Source organism: Zonotrichia albicollis, chromosome 1 (genome assembly GCF_047830755.1).
Source record: "Zonotrichia albicollis isolate bZonAlb1 chromosome 1, bZonAlb1.hap1, whole genome shotgun sequence".
Classification (NCBI taxonomy): domain Eukaryota; kingdom Metazoa; phylum Chordata; class Aves; order Passeriformes; family Passerellidae; genus Zonotrichia; species Zonotrichia albicollis.
Genome location: NC_133819.1, coordinates 15170672 through 15184274, shown reverse-complemented (window position 1 = coordinate 15184274; position 13603 = coordinate 15170672). Strand labels below are relative to the sequence as shown.

General features: G+C 39.6%; 1 protein-coding gene across 15 annotated transcripts in view; it reads right to left on the bottom strand.

Moving 5' to 3' along the window:
- Positions 1-6924: 6924 nt before the first annotated feature.
- Positions 6925-13603, bottom strand: part of ZNF438 (zinc finger protein 438) — a 52792-nt gene continuing 46113 nt past the window's right edge. For all 15 annotated transcript variants that reach the window (XM_074530548.1, XM_074531156.1, XM_074530306.1 and 12 more), the window contains 2 exons: positions 11050-12874; positions 6925-9502 (listed from right to left, as the gene is read on the bottom strand). In XM_074530548.1, the coding sequence (XP_074386649.1) occupies positions 8890-9502; positions 11050-12874 (2438 nt within the window). In that variant the 3' untranslated portion in view covers positions 6925-8889. The remainder of the gene's footprint in view (positions 9503-11049; positions 12875-13603) is intronic.

Sequence of the window (13603 nt, the reverse complement as noted above, 5' to 3'; positions counted from 1 at the left end):
AGGGGTGACCTCAGCCCCTCCTGAGTGAATCCTGCTCTGGAGACACATCTGCCTTTGAGCTGCTGGAATATTAATAAAATACATTGGAAGCATTTTCACAGCCTGAGTTGTGGAGCAGCTCAAAGTTCTCCCACCCAATTACAGCTCTGGCCATTAATGCAGCAGGTTATTAAAGCCAAGCTGAAGAAGGAAGGGGCTGGATTTGTCACACTGCTTTATTTCTCAGAAGCTTGGTATTTAGAAATAAACTAATCACTTCCACTTGACAGCAAACAATGCACTATCTGCTCTGTTGTCTAAGTCTTCAGCAGCACTTGGATACATTTAGAGGTTTATTAGAATAGGGTTTGCCTGTTCAGAGCAGGATGCTGGGTAGCTGTGCTGAGCTGATCATATATATGAGTGATATAACAGGCAGAAAACTTGAAAGGTGAAAAGCTGAATGATGAGAGACTTAGAGCTTCATTATAATGCCTTTTCTTTTACTGAAGATTCCTGTTGCCAAACACTGAAGGTTCAATCAATTTTCAGATTTAGCAGTGATTAAATTCTATCATCTATTCTCCATGGAAAAGTACTGCTATGACATTATGGCAAAGAAAGGATGTTGCAATCAGATGCTGCACAGAGAACTGAACAGTGATTCCAAGTTAACTTTGTACCTGCAGCTCTCCCTTGCCTCAGGGAGAACTTCTCAGTTCCCCTTAACACAAAAAGATCTGATGTTTTCTTTTAGTTCAAAAATTGTTCTCAATTATATTGCAATTTCATGAGAGTAGCTGAACAGCCAGACCACTCTGCTATGAATTTTATCCAAAAGTAGTTACTTGTACTCAGAGATCCTGTGTGCATTGGGGATTTTTGTTGAGTTTTTCTCTAAGCTTTGTTTCTCTCTGCTTACAGTTTACTTTCTTTTTCCTGTCTTAATTTTTCCAGACTGGTGTTTTTCAAAACCACTGCCATATTTCAGGGACTCTGAAAAGATACTGAGTAACAAACCCCTAAATTTTCTTTTGAGTGAGAATGAATCCTAAAAAACTTCACGAGCTGGAAAGCTTTAAAACAGAAAATGCTTCCCTATGGCCCATGTCAACCATATCTCCTAGAACAAAACCTTATTCAGTGCTGAGTAAACAATAATGTACTTCCCCTCTTAAATCTAACCTGTTGATTTATCATCTTACTTTCCTTGGACACAACTGCAAAAGCAGAATTATTTTTCACAGCTGGCAGTGGGAATGCAGAGCCAGGAGTCAGAGAGCCCCAGAGACCTGACAGTCTTCTTGAACTGGCTGAAAAATGCCTGAAAAATGCAATTCATCTGAACAATGCAGAGAGAAGGCAGAAAAAAGGATGAGCCTAATTGGTTCTGACTATTAAAGTCAGATCTCAAGTTTTCTCCAGAGATGTGTACTAGAGCAACCACTATTAGTGTACCCAGATCCCTTTTAAAAGGGCTAATTTGATCAAATGTTACAATAATTTAAGAATATGACACTGTTAGGAGATCTGCTTATGATACTTGACAGTAAAAACCATCAGATGTTTGTCATTGACAGCAAATGAGTAATTTGGAGGATGGTACCAGCAGGAGCCTAAGGGAGCAGCCTGGCATACAATGAGGCTTCAGAATAGAGACTTTGCTGAGCACTAACTCAAACCCAGATCCTGTTTATTATGCACAAAATGAACACAGGACAAAAGCCCAAAACATGAAGAGTTCCTACCATGAAGGTGTGGGAACAGTTTATTTCCAAGTGATGGATGAGACGAGGTTGGTGTCAGCAAACCCTCTCGTGCTGCACACAGTGCTTAGTGTTTCCAAAGCCAAACCCTTGGCTGCAAGGAGGAGCTCTGGTTGGGCAGCATTTCCAGACTGGCCAAGCCTCCCCCAGGGCTCCCATCACACAGGGGGCAGCAGGAACTGCAGCACTTTCCCTGTGCCCTCTGCCTGCATGTGGAGCTTTCAGATGGATCCTCCAAGGCCTGCAGCTTTCTCATTTTTTTTCAATCTCTCACCTTACATAAGCACTTCATTTATCAGAAAGAAAGGAGGAAAAATCCATTCCGTGTTGAAATTGACTGCCACCTGCATTGCTTCCTAATGTAAGCAAATCCCAGTGGAAAGGTTTAGCACCAGACTTTTCTGCTGGACCAGTAAATCATTCTCAGAAATATCATTTCAAACTTACAAGTGGTGTTAACCAGCAGGAGTGCACAGTTTTTAAAAAGAAATTCCAACAATGCAACAATTAATCCAATTTCCTGGAAGAACTCGTGTGACCTCTGTGTATTTCAGGTTTCAGATCAGCATACATATATATTAGCAATGCAATAATAATTATTATTAAATTATTTTAATAAAAATAATTAGAATATACTGTCCAGTGTGACATTAACATACAAGTTAGAAGTGTTCCAGAGACTAAATCCTGTTATAATCTTGTGTGTGATTGTGTGTGCATGCCTGTATAGACACTGGAAACGCTGCTCTTGAAAGAATGAGACTATTAACCTATGCAGACATTGCAGTTGTCTCCTGTAGTGCTGGTATCCCATCCATTTATCAGCCCAGCTGTCTCACAAGGTAAAAATAAAATGGTGCTTTCAGTTTAACAGGCTGCAATCAACTTAAGGAGCAGGGCTGGGCTCTGCTGTCCTGGGCTTGGGAGTCTAAAAAGTGGATTAGGAGAGTAGCATGTAAAACAGCATAAACCTCCTAAATTCTACCCTAGAAAACTTTGTCCCCAAATATTCATAAAAGAGATTAAAAATAAGTGGGCTTTCAAACAGTCTGTACCAATTCTCTATTTTATAGTTCACTGCAATTTCTTTTAATTACCTTGAAATTTAAATTGGTTGAATCCTAGAGCCGGTTCCCCTTAAAAAAAAAGTCTTCTTTCAAACTTTGATTAGCTCCAGAGAAAAGAGAGCAGATGACTTTAAATGGCACAGAGGTGGATTTATTGGCAAGTGTGTCGGGTTTGCACTTAGCAAGGAATTGGCAGATAGCAGAATATGGCTGGACAGGATTCAAACTCCAAGGACTTGGAGCTGAAAAAGGATTTATTTGAATAGCAAAGTATAGGAGTGTATTTGCTGCAGTTAAAATTATTAGAAGCTTTTAACTAAAAACATGAAGAAATTAAACTTCCCCTGAAAGGCAAGCAACTGCATTCCTTCAAAGGTATTGTCACAGGGACATTTATTTCTTTCCTCCCTCACTGTGTCACTTACTGCTCCTAGCAATAGGAAAGTTTATGATCTCCTTGATCAGGTGTATGTTCAAAAGCCAGATTAAACCTGAAGCTGCACAAAATTACTGAGCATTCAGGAAATAAAATGCTTTATTTTTACCTTAAATCAACTGTAGGGGGAAAAAAAAGTAGTCTATTCACTGCATGTGAAAAGTAGGGAGTCTGCAGTCCCAGAAAAAGCAGAGTCAAAGGAGCATGAGTTGTTTCACATGGACAGACAAGAGGCTTGGCCATGGCCTGAAGCAGCAAAGCCAGGGGGTGTGCTGAGAGAAGCTCACACTTACTGAAGGACTGCCAGCTGAAACTAGGACTTTATCTGGGGTTGTGGGGATGTTTTTGTCTCAAATATCATGTTTTCTTCAAAAAAGGTAAAAAAATTGCCTGTGACAGTGCTTGAAGTGTCAGCTCACACACTGGAGCCTTGTTTACACTCACGACCCTCACAATGGACCAGTGGGAACTGCAACAGAAGTGGCTTCCAAAAAGCAAAAACCACTGCTCTGCTCCTGGGCTGCTGCTAAGCCTGCTTTGGACAGGAGGCTGGCCCAGCATCCCCTGTAACCTGTTTTCCTGACACATTCTGCAAAAGAGTGGTCAGAGCTACCCAGTCCCAGGCTTTGGGTGATGAAAAAGAGGGGCAGGGTGAGGCAAAGCAAGGCAAGGCAGGGTGAGATCTCACTCCCAGTGTCTCTGAACTGCTGCTTTATGCCATTGTATCTGTGTGAGACACTTTTATGGAACTTCTGTGATTCTGTTCTTCAATTCTAACCAGGTGACAGGACATTCTAGTCTTTTACAATGGCACATAAATACCCCAAATCACATTCAGCAGCTGCTTTTTCTTATAGCAACACTTCACTTATTACCCTACTACTTACCAGTGTTGCATCTGCAATGAACCATTTTCCTGCTTTTTTAAGCACAGATGCAGCTTTTGATTTCATTTTTAGGGACTAAAGCTAAGAGATGTTTTCCTCAGAAAGCTGAACAACCACATTGCACATCTGGCAGCAGCTGGTCTCAGCAGCCAGCACGTGGCTCACCCAGCTACCAGCATGTAACTGAGACACCAAAAGGAGAGGACATTGGCAAAGGAATCTGTGCCATTTGGAAAAGCTCATCCCTAAGGAAGCTGAGGGAGCTCCAGACTGAGGTACCTCACATGGAAGCAGAGTCTGGAAGGATGGAACAAAGGGGTGGAATAGAGAAGTTTAAGGCTCCAGGACAGTTCCACCACAGGCCAGTCATACAGAAGCTTGAACTTACATTAAAAACACTGTGCCAACCTCCATCATCACTCCTTCCCTCACACATTTCCTTCCCTTTCCTCCACTGAAATCTGCTCTAAGGCCCCTAGAAAGTGCTTGAGTATCTTCATGGCTTGGACCACAATCTGGATTGGCACAACAGCAGAATTATTAGCAGAAAAATTCAAGTAAAAGAGAAGGCATGGACATTTTTTAATTCTTATTTCCCTGGGCCAAGCTAAGTAACTCTGGGTAAGAACAAACTGTTTGTACCATCAGTAGAAGACCTGTCCTCTCTAAACATCACCCACAGCAGTGTAAGTGTGCAGAGCAAGCCTCATATGGAACACTTTGCTCACCCACCTCTTTCCTATAGAATTTGCTTTTTCTGGTTTCATCTGTTATTCTAGATGAAAATGGGAGGTTTCTGCAAAGTAACTTCAGAATGATGTTTCTGGGTTTGTCAGCAGCAAAAATCATAATTCATCCCATCATTTCTAATGCTTACACAGAAAAGTCAATAAAATTAAAAAAAAAATGAAAGGGAGAAAGCTTCCTTTGTACTCGACAGCATCAGCAGTATCACATTTTACACCACCTCTGGTACCACCACGTCCAAAAAACTGCCTAACAAAGCACAAATAGAGAAGTATGTTATTGCCATTTTTCAGGATTTCTTGAAGGTTTGTCAATAAGGTATTAGAAATTCACCCAAGTCTGAAAACTGAGTTATTTTTGCCCTGAAATTTCTAGTTTCTGAGAACTTGAAAACTGCAGAAGGCTCAGCCTCATGGAGTCATACACTGAACCACAAACCTTGCATGTTTCCCCACACTGTGCATATATATGTGCGTATGTATGTATGCATGTATGTATGTAATCCCACCAAGACTTTTGAGTCCATGGAACATGTCTGCTTGTTTAGAAAAAGGAGACACATTTTTCTCTGAAACTTGCTTGCAGACTCAGGTCTTCAGTACTCCTCACCAAGAAAAATCATGGCAATTCCATAAAAAGTGGAGTAAATCCTGCAATGTGACAGATCAGCTATAAAAGTGCACGCTGAAATGAGGACAACCTTTAAGCCACGAGACTTTTCTTCATGAGACCAGATTTTTTCTGTGTCATACTCAGCACACAGAGATTTTCATTTTTCAGAGCTACAGGAATTTGACAAGTAAACCTACTAGAGTTAATAGCATTTTAATCTTTATGCATAACAATCCCAAACCTGCATTGCACAGGTTGGATAATAGTAACTGACAGCTGAATCTGAAGTATACATTTTGTTCCAAAATAGATGCACGTGTAGGTGGATGTGTTGTAGAAATACAATGTACTACAGGGCTGAGCCTAGATAAGCTGGTGATCCTCAAACATCTGCATCATCTGCATGAAATGGGCAGAAATCTGCTTCTTTAAATACCTGTTCATCCTTCTTATGACACTTTCTTCAAGGAGCTCAGTGAATAGTAGATAAAATAAAAATAAGTATCTAATGAGGTATGACAGAAACTCTGACTGAGCTAAGAAGCAGCAAGCTGAATTCTAATAAATAAATGAAGCAAAACATTTACTGCCAGCAACTATGTCAAGTTAGGCATAGGAAACTGTAGCTCTGCAGCTGGAGAAGGGCAATACTCTGCAAGCCAGAAAAGTGATGGAACTCCTCCAGCTTTGGTTATTTATGGTGTGATGATGAAGGAACAACTTTCCATGTGAGGAACGGCTTTAAAGTTGAACAGTGGAGCTGAAACTTAATGAAAAATCAGACGGGAACAAAACTACAGCTACAAAAACAATGACATTCGGTTTAACAATTTAAAAACATAATTTGTGTGCAAAACCAGATGTTAACTTGTCCAGCTTCAAGGTAAAAAGCAAACTGTATTTATAACAACCCTTCTGCTGGACAGCAAACACACACCACTAAATGTTGCAGTACATAAGGCTCATTTTGGGCCTCCAAATCTTATCAAAATGAACACAAATGCCAAACAAACATTTTAAATAAAGGACACATCTGTATTTAATGCAAAGCTATTTTCAAAAAACCCCAGCCTTTCATAATCTACCATAATTGCAATAGCCTGAAACATAAGAATGCTTTCAGGCTCATAAAAAAAAGGCTTCTAATTTTAAACATTTATGAGGACACTGAGAAGTGGCTTAGAAGCATGCTTTAAAACATGTTTTCAGGTTTTAAACTGCTGAAAGCTGAGACCCCTTTACCCATTTGGCCTGGAGAGAAGTACAAAAATATGAAGAGAAGACTGCACATGAAATTTTCTACTAAAGAAAATGCAGCTGACTCCCTCACTCCAGCCCCTTCCTCCCATCATCCCTGCACCTCCCCCTGCAGGGCAAGTGCATTTCTGCCTGATGACCACCCCCAGGCAAATCACCTACATCACTGCCTCTGATGCACCACTGTTTTTAACAAATACCTTTGAAAATAATTTTAAAGGGCCACTCTGCCATGGCTACTGCTGTTCCTGAGCAGAAGGGACTCTGTCTCAGTACTGAATTTATGTCAGCTCATTTTAAACTATACCTTGGGATGGGTGATTTAATGTTCATTCTAAAAAAATACCATGATTAAAACTTTTAAATGATTTTTCCCAACTCATAAAATGCATGCTTTATGCTGAGAATGAACTTCCCTTTGACACAGTGCAACTATGGGAGGGAGGGATTGTTCTCACATTTCTGTTTCATGGAAAACACCCTGCTGTTTGATTTTTAAAGTTAAAGGATTAAGTTGCAGGGGCAAAAAATGCTGCTAAATGCAACACACTTTACCAAGTTAAATACAGCCTCAGTCTGATATGAACCACTGACTTTAAAAATAGCTGTTCTTATCCAAATACACCAGTGAAAATAAATATGAATATATTGTAACATTATAAATAATGTATAATATATATTGTAACATTAAAAGATGAATGTGTCAAGAATAAGAACAATTACTACTTTTAAGGTAATTCAGCATTAAAAACCCAATATATGAAGGCAAAGAAACAGCTACAAATCTGAATTTATAGCAACAGATAGTAGGACGAAAGTTTTGAAAATACATGGGAAAATACAGTTCTGTGGGCATTTTCTTTTTGTCTTTTGTTATTCTTGATTCCTACTTTACAGTTCAACTCCAGGGCAAAGCACCACACAACGAGAAATCACATTCAAAACTATTAGGTAATCAAAACTGCCTTTACTGTTTAAAAACAAAACACATACACAAAATATTGCAGCAGCTTGTGGAATTTCACTCAGAAATCTCAACACTTTTAGACCTCTTCTCATGTTTTCATCACCATAATTTTTGCAAAACAGTGAGAGGCAAGCCAGGCCATTTTAAGCATGGCTCTTTTATCACTGCAAACCCTCCATTACAGCTGACCACAAGAAGGAATAAATAGAGTGGTACTGTAGGGACACTACTGCTGTATTTTTCAGCCTGCCCTCCCCTGACATGCTCTGAATTCTGCTGGAGAATGATGTGGTGATTTCTTAGACTTGCCTCCATTGTTGCTCCCAAAATAATTTAGAGGAACATAAGGCTTTAAGCAGTTTAAACATCAATTTCAAATTGGATTCAGTGGTTTCAAGGACCTTTTAATCAAAATCAAGCTCCAGAACTCCACCCTCTCACAGCCTGACAGGCCCAGCCCCCTTGGAGATGTCTGGGCTCCATCTCAGTGGGTGGCAACTCACCTTCAACCCAAAAAGCTGCAGGCATATAAATACATGTGAAGCTTTTACTTCTAAAATACAAATACCTTTGCTGTTACCAGGACAGAACTGAACACCAAAAACACCTGCTAGCAATGAACATGTTTGAAGACACTGAAATCATGAAATCAAAAATCAGAAGTTCTTAAATTATAGACTACAATGCTCCTGAGGGCTGCATGTATGCACATTTAAGTGATTGAGAGAACTGCATGGAAATATGCATTTACCACAAAATCTGGGAGCACTGTCGGGACCTGAATTCCAGTCAAGTTTTTAATTTCATTTAAGACTGAGATTACTTCATATAAATTGATTTATATCTGAGTGTACAGTATAGTTTAACTCGCAAATATATTTCATTGAGGTTAATAATTAGTATTGAATATTTGCTGTTATAAAGTTCCTTAAGCATGAATTTTAAGTACAAGGATTCATAATCAGCTTCCATGTACCCATCTGGAATGATACAGAATAAACACATTTTCTAGTCACCAAAATAAAGGTTAATATGGCTTTTTAAAAAATCCCCTACAAACCCAACTAAAAAACCTTTTAAGTGATACATCTGTTGAGTTAGTTTAGCAAGACAGTGAAAGAACAATTTGGTAAGGTAGTTAAAGTTTTTCATAGCATAGCAGAGTTGAGCTTCAATAATCACCATTATCAGAAAGTTCAATAATTCCTTGTTTTGATACCAAAGTAAAAATTGTCCATAAAGTGGAAGGGTCTTCACAATTATGATGACTCTGCCAATGATTACAAAGATCCTCTTTTCTTCCAAATAACTGTTTGCATAAGATGCAGTTATAGCCTGCTTTAGACCAAAATTCTATTTTTTTCCTTTGTGTGCCAAACCCCACATTTTGCATCTCCTCAGAAGCTTCACTACTTCCTGACTGGGTTGGTTCAATTTTAGGTATAATATTGACATGATTTTGATGGTGGAAGAACAGCTGTCTCTTTGGTTTTGGAACATTATACAGCTCCTCCTGACGGGCACTGCACTGTGCTAAATGTCTTCTCTCATTGTGCTGTTTCCACACGTGGCTTGTATGTTTGACCAGTTTCCCTTCTGCTCCTCTGCTTTCTTGCAAAACCTCTTCTTTCACTCTTCCCTGAATCTCTTCTCCATGGCAGCACAATAAGTGAAACTTCATTTCACCAAAAGATTCTGCAATAAATTGGCATCGACCACATTTGACCTGTAATTTCACTCCTCCTGGGTCATGGAACAGGTCCTCAAAATTGCACTTATCTCCCCTGTTAAAGAAAGGAAATACCAACTATTTAAGTATTAGCCAGGCAGAGAAGAGCAATGGCAACTTCTGTCCTTACAAGTTCCAAGAAAAGATACAATCATGAAACAACTTTTAATTTAAAAAGGGCATTGTTTCTACAGTATTTAATTCATTTGAAAGAGGAAAAAAAGAGAAGCTAAATAAATACTAGTAAGGCTGATTAGGGAAAAAATTGAAACCAAGTGATGACACTTCTGAGTTTAAGAATTGCCTCCAAAATTAGCTTAGGTAGAAATAACCTTTTAACACCACCAGCCTTTAATAAAAGGTTGATAACTTTTGTTAAAGTTCTGTTTCAGGGAGGTTAATCCAAATACTTCTAGTGCTGTGCTAGAAAAGTGAAAATTACTATTACCTGCAATGTACAAGTAAGAGAAATCTATTTGTTTACAGTGAGTGATCTAGGTCAATTTGAGGCAAAACCACCTCCCTTTCCAAGATGGAAACTATGAAATTTCAAAGTTTCTTGCCTTTTTTTTCTACAAGTTGGTAACATGGTTTAGAAAAGCTTAAATACCTAACTGGCAATTGGACAGCCCCTCCACTGATTTAGGAGAGCTCTGTAATATAAAGGATACACAGGCAGTCCCTGGTTAACACAATCAAAACAAGATCTCCTCACTCATCCTCTCATAACATCTACAAGAAGGACCTCATAATGCTGTGTATTTATACATATTAGACAGATTACCCAACAAAACAGATAAACTGAATGATTCACTGTGTGACACCTACTAAGACTGACAGGAGAGGACTGGTATTTCTTAGTCTCAAACCATAAAAGTTTCTGATTGCTGCTCCAGAGAGTGGAGCTCTGAAAAGTAAAATGAGCAGAATGGAACTGCAGTGTTGCAGTGAGCAGTTACATTGAAGCCCTGAGTGTTCTTCAGTGAAAATAAATGCACTGGAACAAACAAAAAAGGCAACATTTATACTTTATCAAAAGATTTCATCTCAAAATCATAATACAGAGGTAAAAGTATGTTCTTTCCATCTTAATACAGCACATGTTAAATTTTCTACTTGGCTGAGTGACTGCAAAAGCAGCATTAAACTCAGGTCACATTAGCTCACAGCACTCCCTAAAAGGAAGTGGAATAATGATATTTAACAGAGAAAGCAAACTACAGGCTAATACTGAAATATGAATTGGTTTTTGCTTATTGCAATTGGTTCCTTTATCTTCTAGGGAAAACCCCTAGGATAGAAGACAAAGCACTAGCTACAAGAAACCAACTGACCCAAATGTGGCAGCATATCGGGTGTTACTAGATTATATGCAAATTTATTTTGGATATTCAAGTGTCAATAATGATTTATAGTCAGTAAATCAGCTAAAATACACTGGTTGGTCTAATGGATTGACTAGATTCAAATGGAATATTTAAACTATTAGCAATCTCACTTGGTGGGAAAAAGCAACAATTTTCATAGTGGCGAGGTTTATTAATTTCCACTGACAACTTGAAATCCAGTTTTCATTAGCATTTAATCAGTGAAAACTCTCACCTCTCTGCAGCTTCTTCTGCCTCTTTTATATTCCTGTCTCTCTTCTTTGAAGTGTCTTGCACCTGCTGCTCACTACTGTAGGGCTCTGTGCTGATAACAACCCTGTGGACTTCTCTGAGGTGCCCAAAGTACACTTTGGCATGGCCAAACACTTTAGCACAGAATTCACAGCACACCAGCTTTTTGGATTTGCCTTCGCTGTGATGAAGCTTCATATGGGTGCTCAGGCTCCCAGAGTGCATATATGCCTTCCTGCAGATCCTGCAGCTGTAGGGCCTCCTCCTCGTGTGCGTGTTCATGTGGTCCTTGAGGTGGTGCTTTAAGCGGAACCCGTGGTTACAAACATGGCACCTGTGCACCACCCTAAGGACAGCTGAACGTGCATTTCTGCTTAGATCACTTGATTTGGCTGATGCAGCATCACTGTGCTTGGAACTCACACATTTATTGGTGAGTGACCCATTGAAAAAGGAGTCCTGCCCACGAGACGGCGTCGCCACGATGGCTGCGGGAGTCAGCGGCGCGAGCGCCTGCACAAGCACCACGGGCTTCGGTCTGATGCTGCGGTACCGTGTCACTGCTCCTGCTCTGTTGTCTTCAGGTGCCTCAGTATCAACCTTGGCCCTCTCTCTTCCTTCTCTAAACTTATTAATGATGCATTTCCTTCGCTTGGCCTGAAAAGCCAATAAATCTTCCGGGGCTCTTTTTTTCCTGCCTCTTCTTTTAGAGGTTGCACTGCTCAAATTTTTAAGAGTGTCGACATCATCCTCTTTGCTGGAGGGAGAGAAAGTGTTTTCTCCAATGGATTGTTTGGAGATTATTTGCTTATCAAAGGCTTTGGTTTTCATCAAAAATGGAATCTTTTCACATTCAGATTTTAGAGAATGATCAGGTATGTCCATAACATTAATATTCTGCTTAGATTTACAGAACACTGAATTTTTCATTCTGGAGTAAGGCAAAATAGGAAGTTTTCCTTTTGGTGCTGAGGGAGTCATCTGAATTGTACTGCCAAAAACTGTCGGTGACAAGACAGCAACAGGACTTGCAGAATTTGTGGGTTTTTCCTTTAGTTTCTCAGATGTCAGGAATGACTCTCTTGTGGTTTCCAATGCTGTCTTCACAGAATGTAGACTCAGTTTCATGGGATTAGTTGTACTTGCTGGCTTGGATGGAGAGTCTTCAACTACAGATGATCCAGAAATATTATTGCTAGCAATTTTAGCTTTGTTCATTAAAAGAGATCTAGATTCCACACAATTGCTTTTATTCATTAATGTGGCAACTCCAATTTCAGCTGAGTCACAGTCTGCTACCATCCCTTGCTCAGCTGAATCTGAACTACAATGAGCTTCAGGACAGTCTTCATGTAGAGCAGGCATGGGGGAAGTCTGTGATGAGGTCAGCGCTTTGGTAAGAATCTTGTTACGTGCACTCAAACCAGAGATTTGTGTCAGTTTTTTGTCACTCAGCAATTTATTTCTTACAGATTGGTACCTGGGGATGGGCAGCTTTAGGTTTTCAGAGGGGGCCACAGCTGACTGCTGAACTTGCTGAGTTAGGGCAGGTGCAACACAGGGCACAGCCAGCAGGGAAAAGGTGCCCTTGTGAGCAGCCACCTGCATGACAGCATAGTTCTGAGCTGGCACCACCAGGGGCTTAGAGCCTGAGGCTGAAATTGGTGTCATTGGCTCAGGCAAAGATGACTGAAGGCAAGAAACCACTCCAGATGTTAAAAATTTTGGTACCATTTTTGGAGCAATGGTCCTAAACTGACTTTTCTTCTGAAAACTTTGTATTATATCCGAAGGGCATTTCTGTTTATCTGTAAGGATAACATAAAACAGATGTAAAATTACACACAGTATTTTTTAAAAATTACTCTGTCAAAAATAAAACTGCTTACGAAGGACACTATTCCACACAAGCTTATTAAAAATAAGCTTGACCACCAAATGACCACCAAATTAAATCTAGAATTGCTAGTTTCATAGACAAAAGTACTGTCTGAAGCAACATGCTTGAACAAAAAAACTCCTCTTAATCCAGTCTTCATTGGATGTCTCATTCTAGGTTAGAAACTACATGACATTTCAGAACAAATACACCCAATAAGCCTCTTCAGCCCTGGAAAAGCTGTGAGAGCATGCTGGCAATATTCTGCTGGAAAAGCAGGGACAGGATTTAAGCTCCATGACACAGAACTTCTCTGAGCACCAGCTCTGATCATGTACCTCAAACAGAATCATGCCATCTTTCAGACATTCTCTACTATTTAGAATTTGTGGGTTTTATCAGATACAGATCAAAGTTTGCCTGATGAAGTCTTAGAAAAATTCCTCCTACAAAACATGCAAACAATGTATAATAAAATCAAAGAGGACTTGAAAAAATATGTGAATATTAACTACAGTTTAATACCCAATCACAAAAATTACTCAGGTGACACTAATGCACAACAGAACTACTGCAGTTAATGATTTAAACACTTCCTTGAAAGATGCAATTTATCAAGGTTATATAACAATTTCTTCCTGTTTCTACTTGTGCTCAT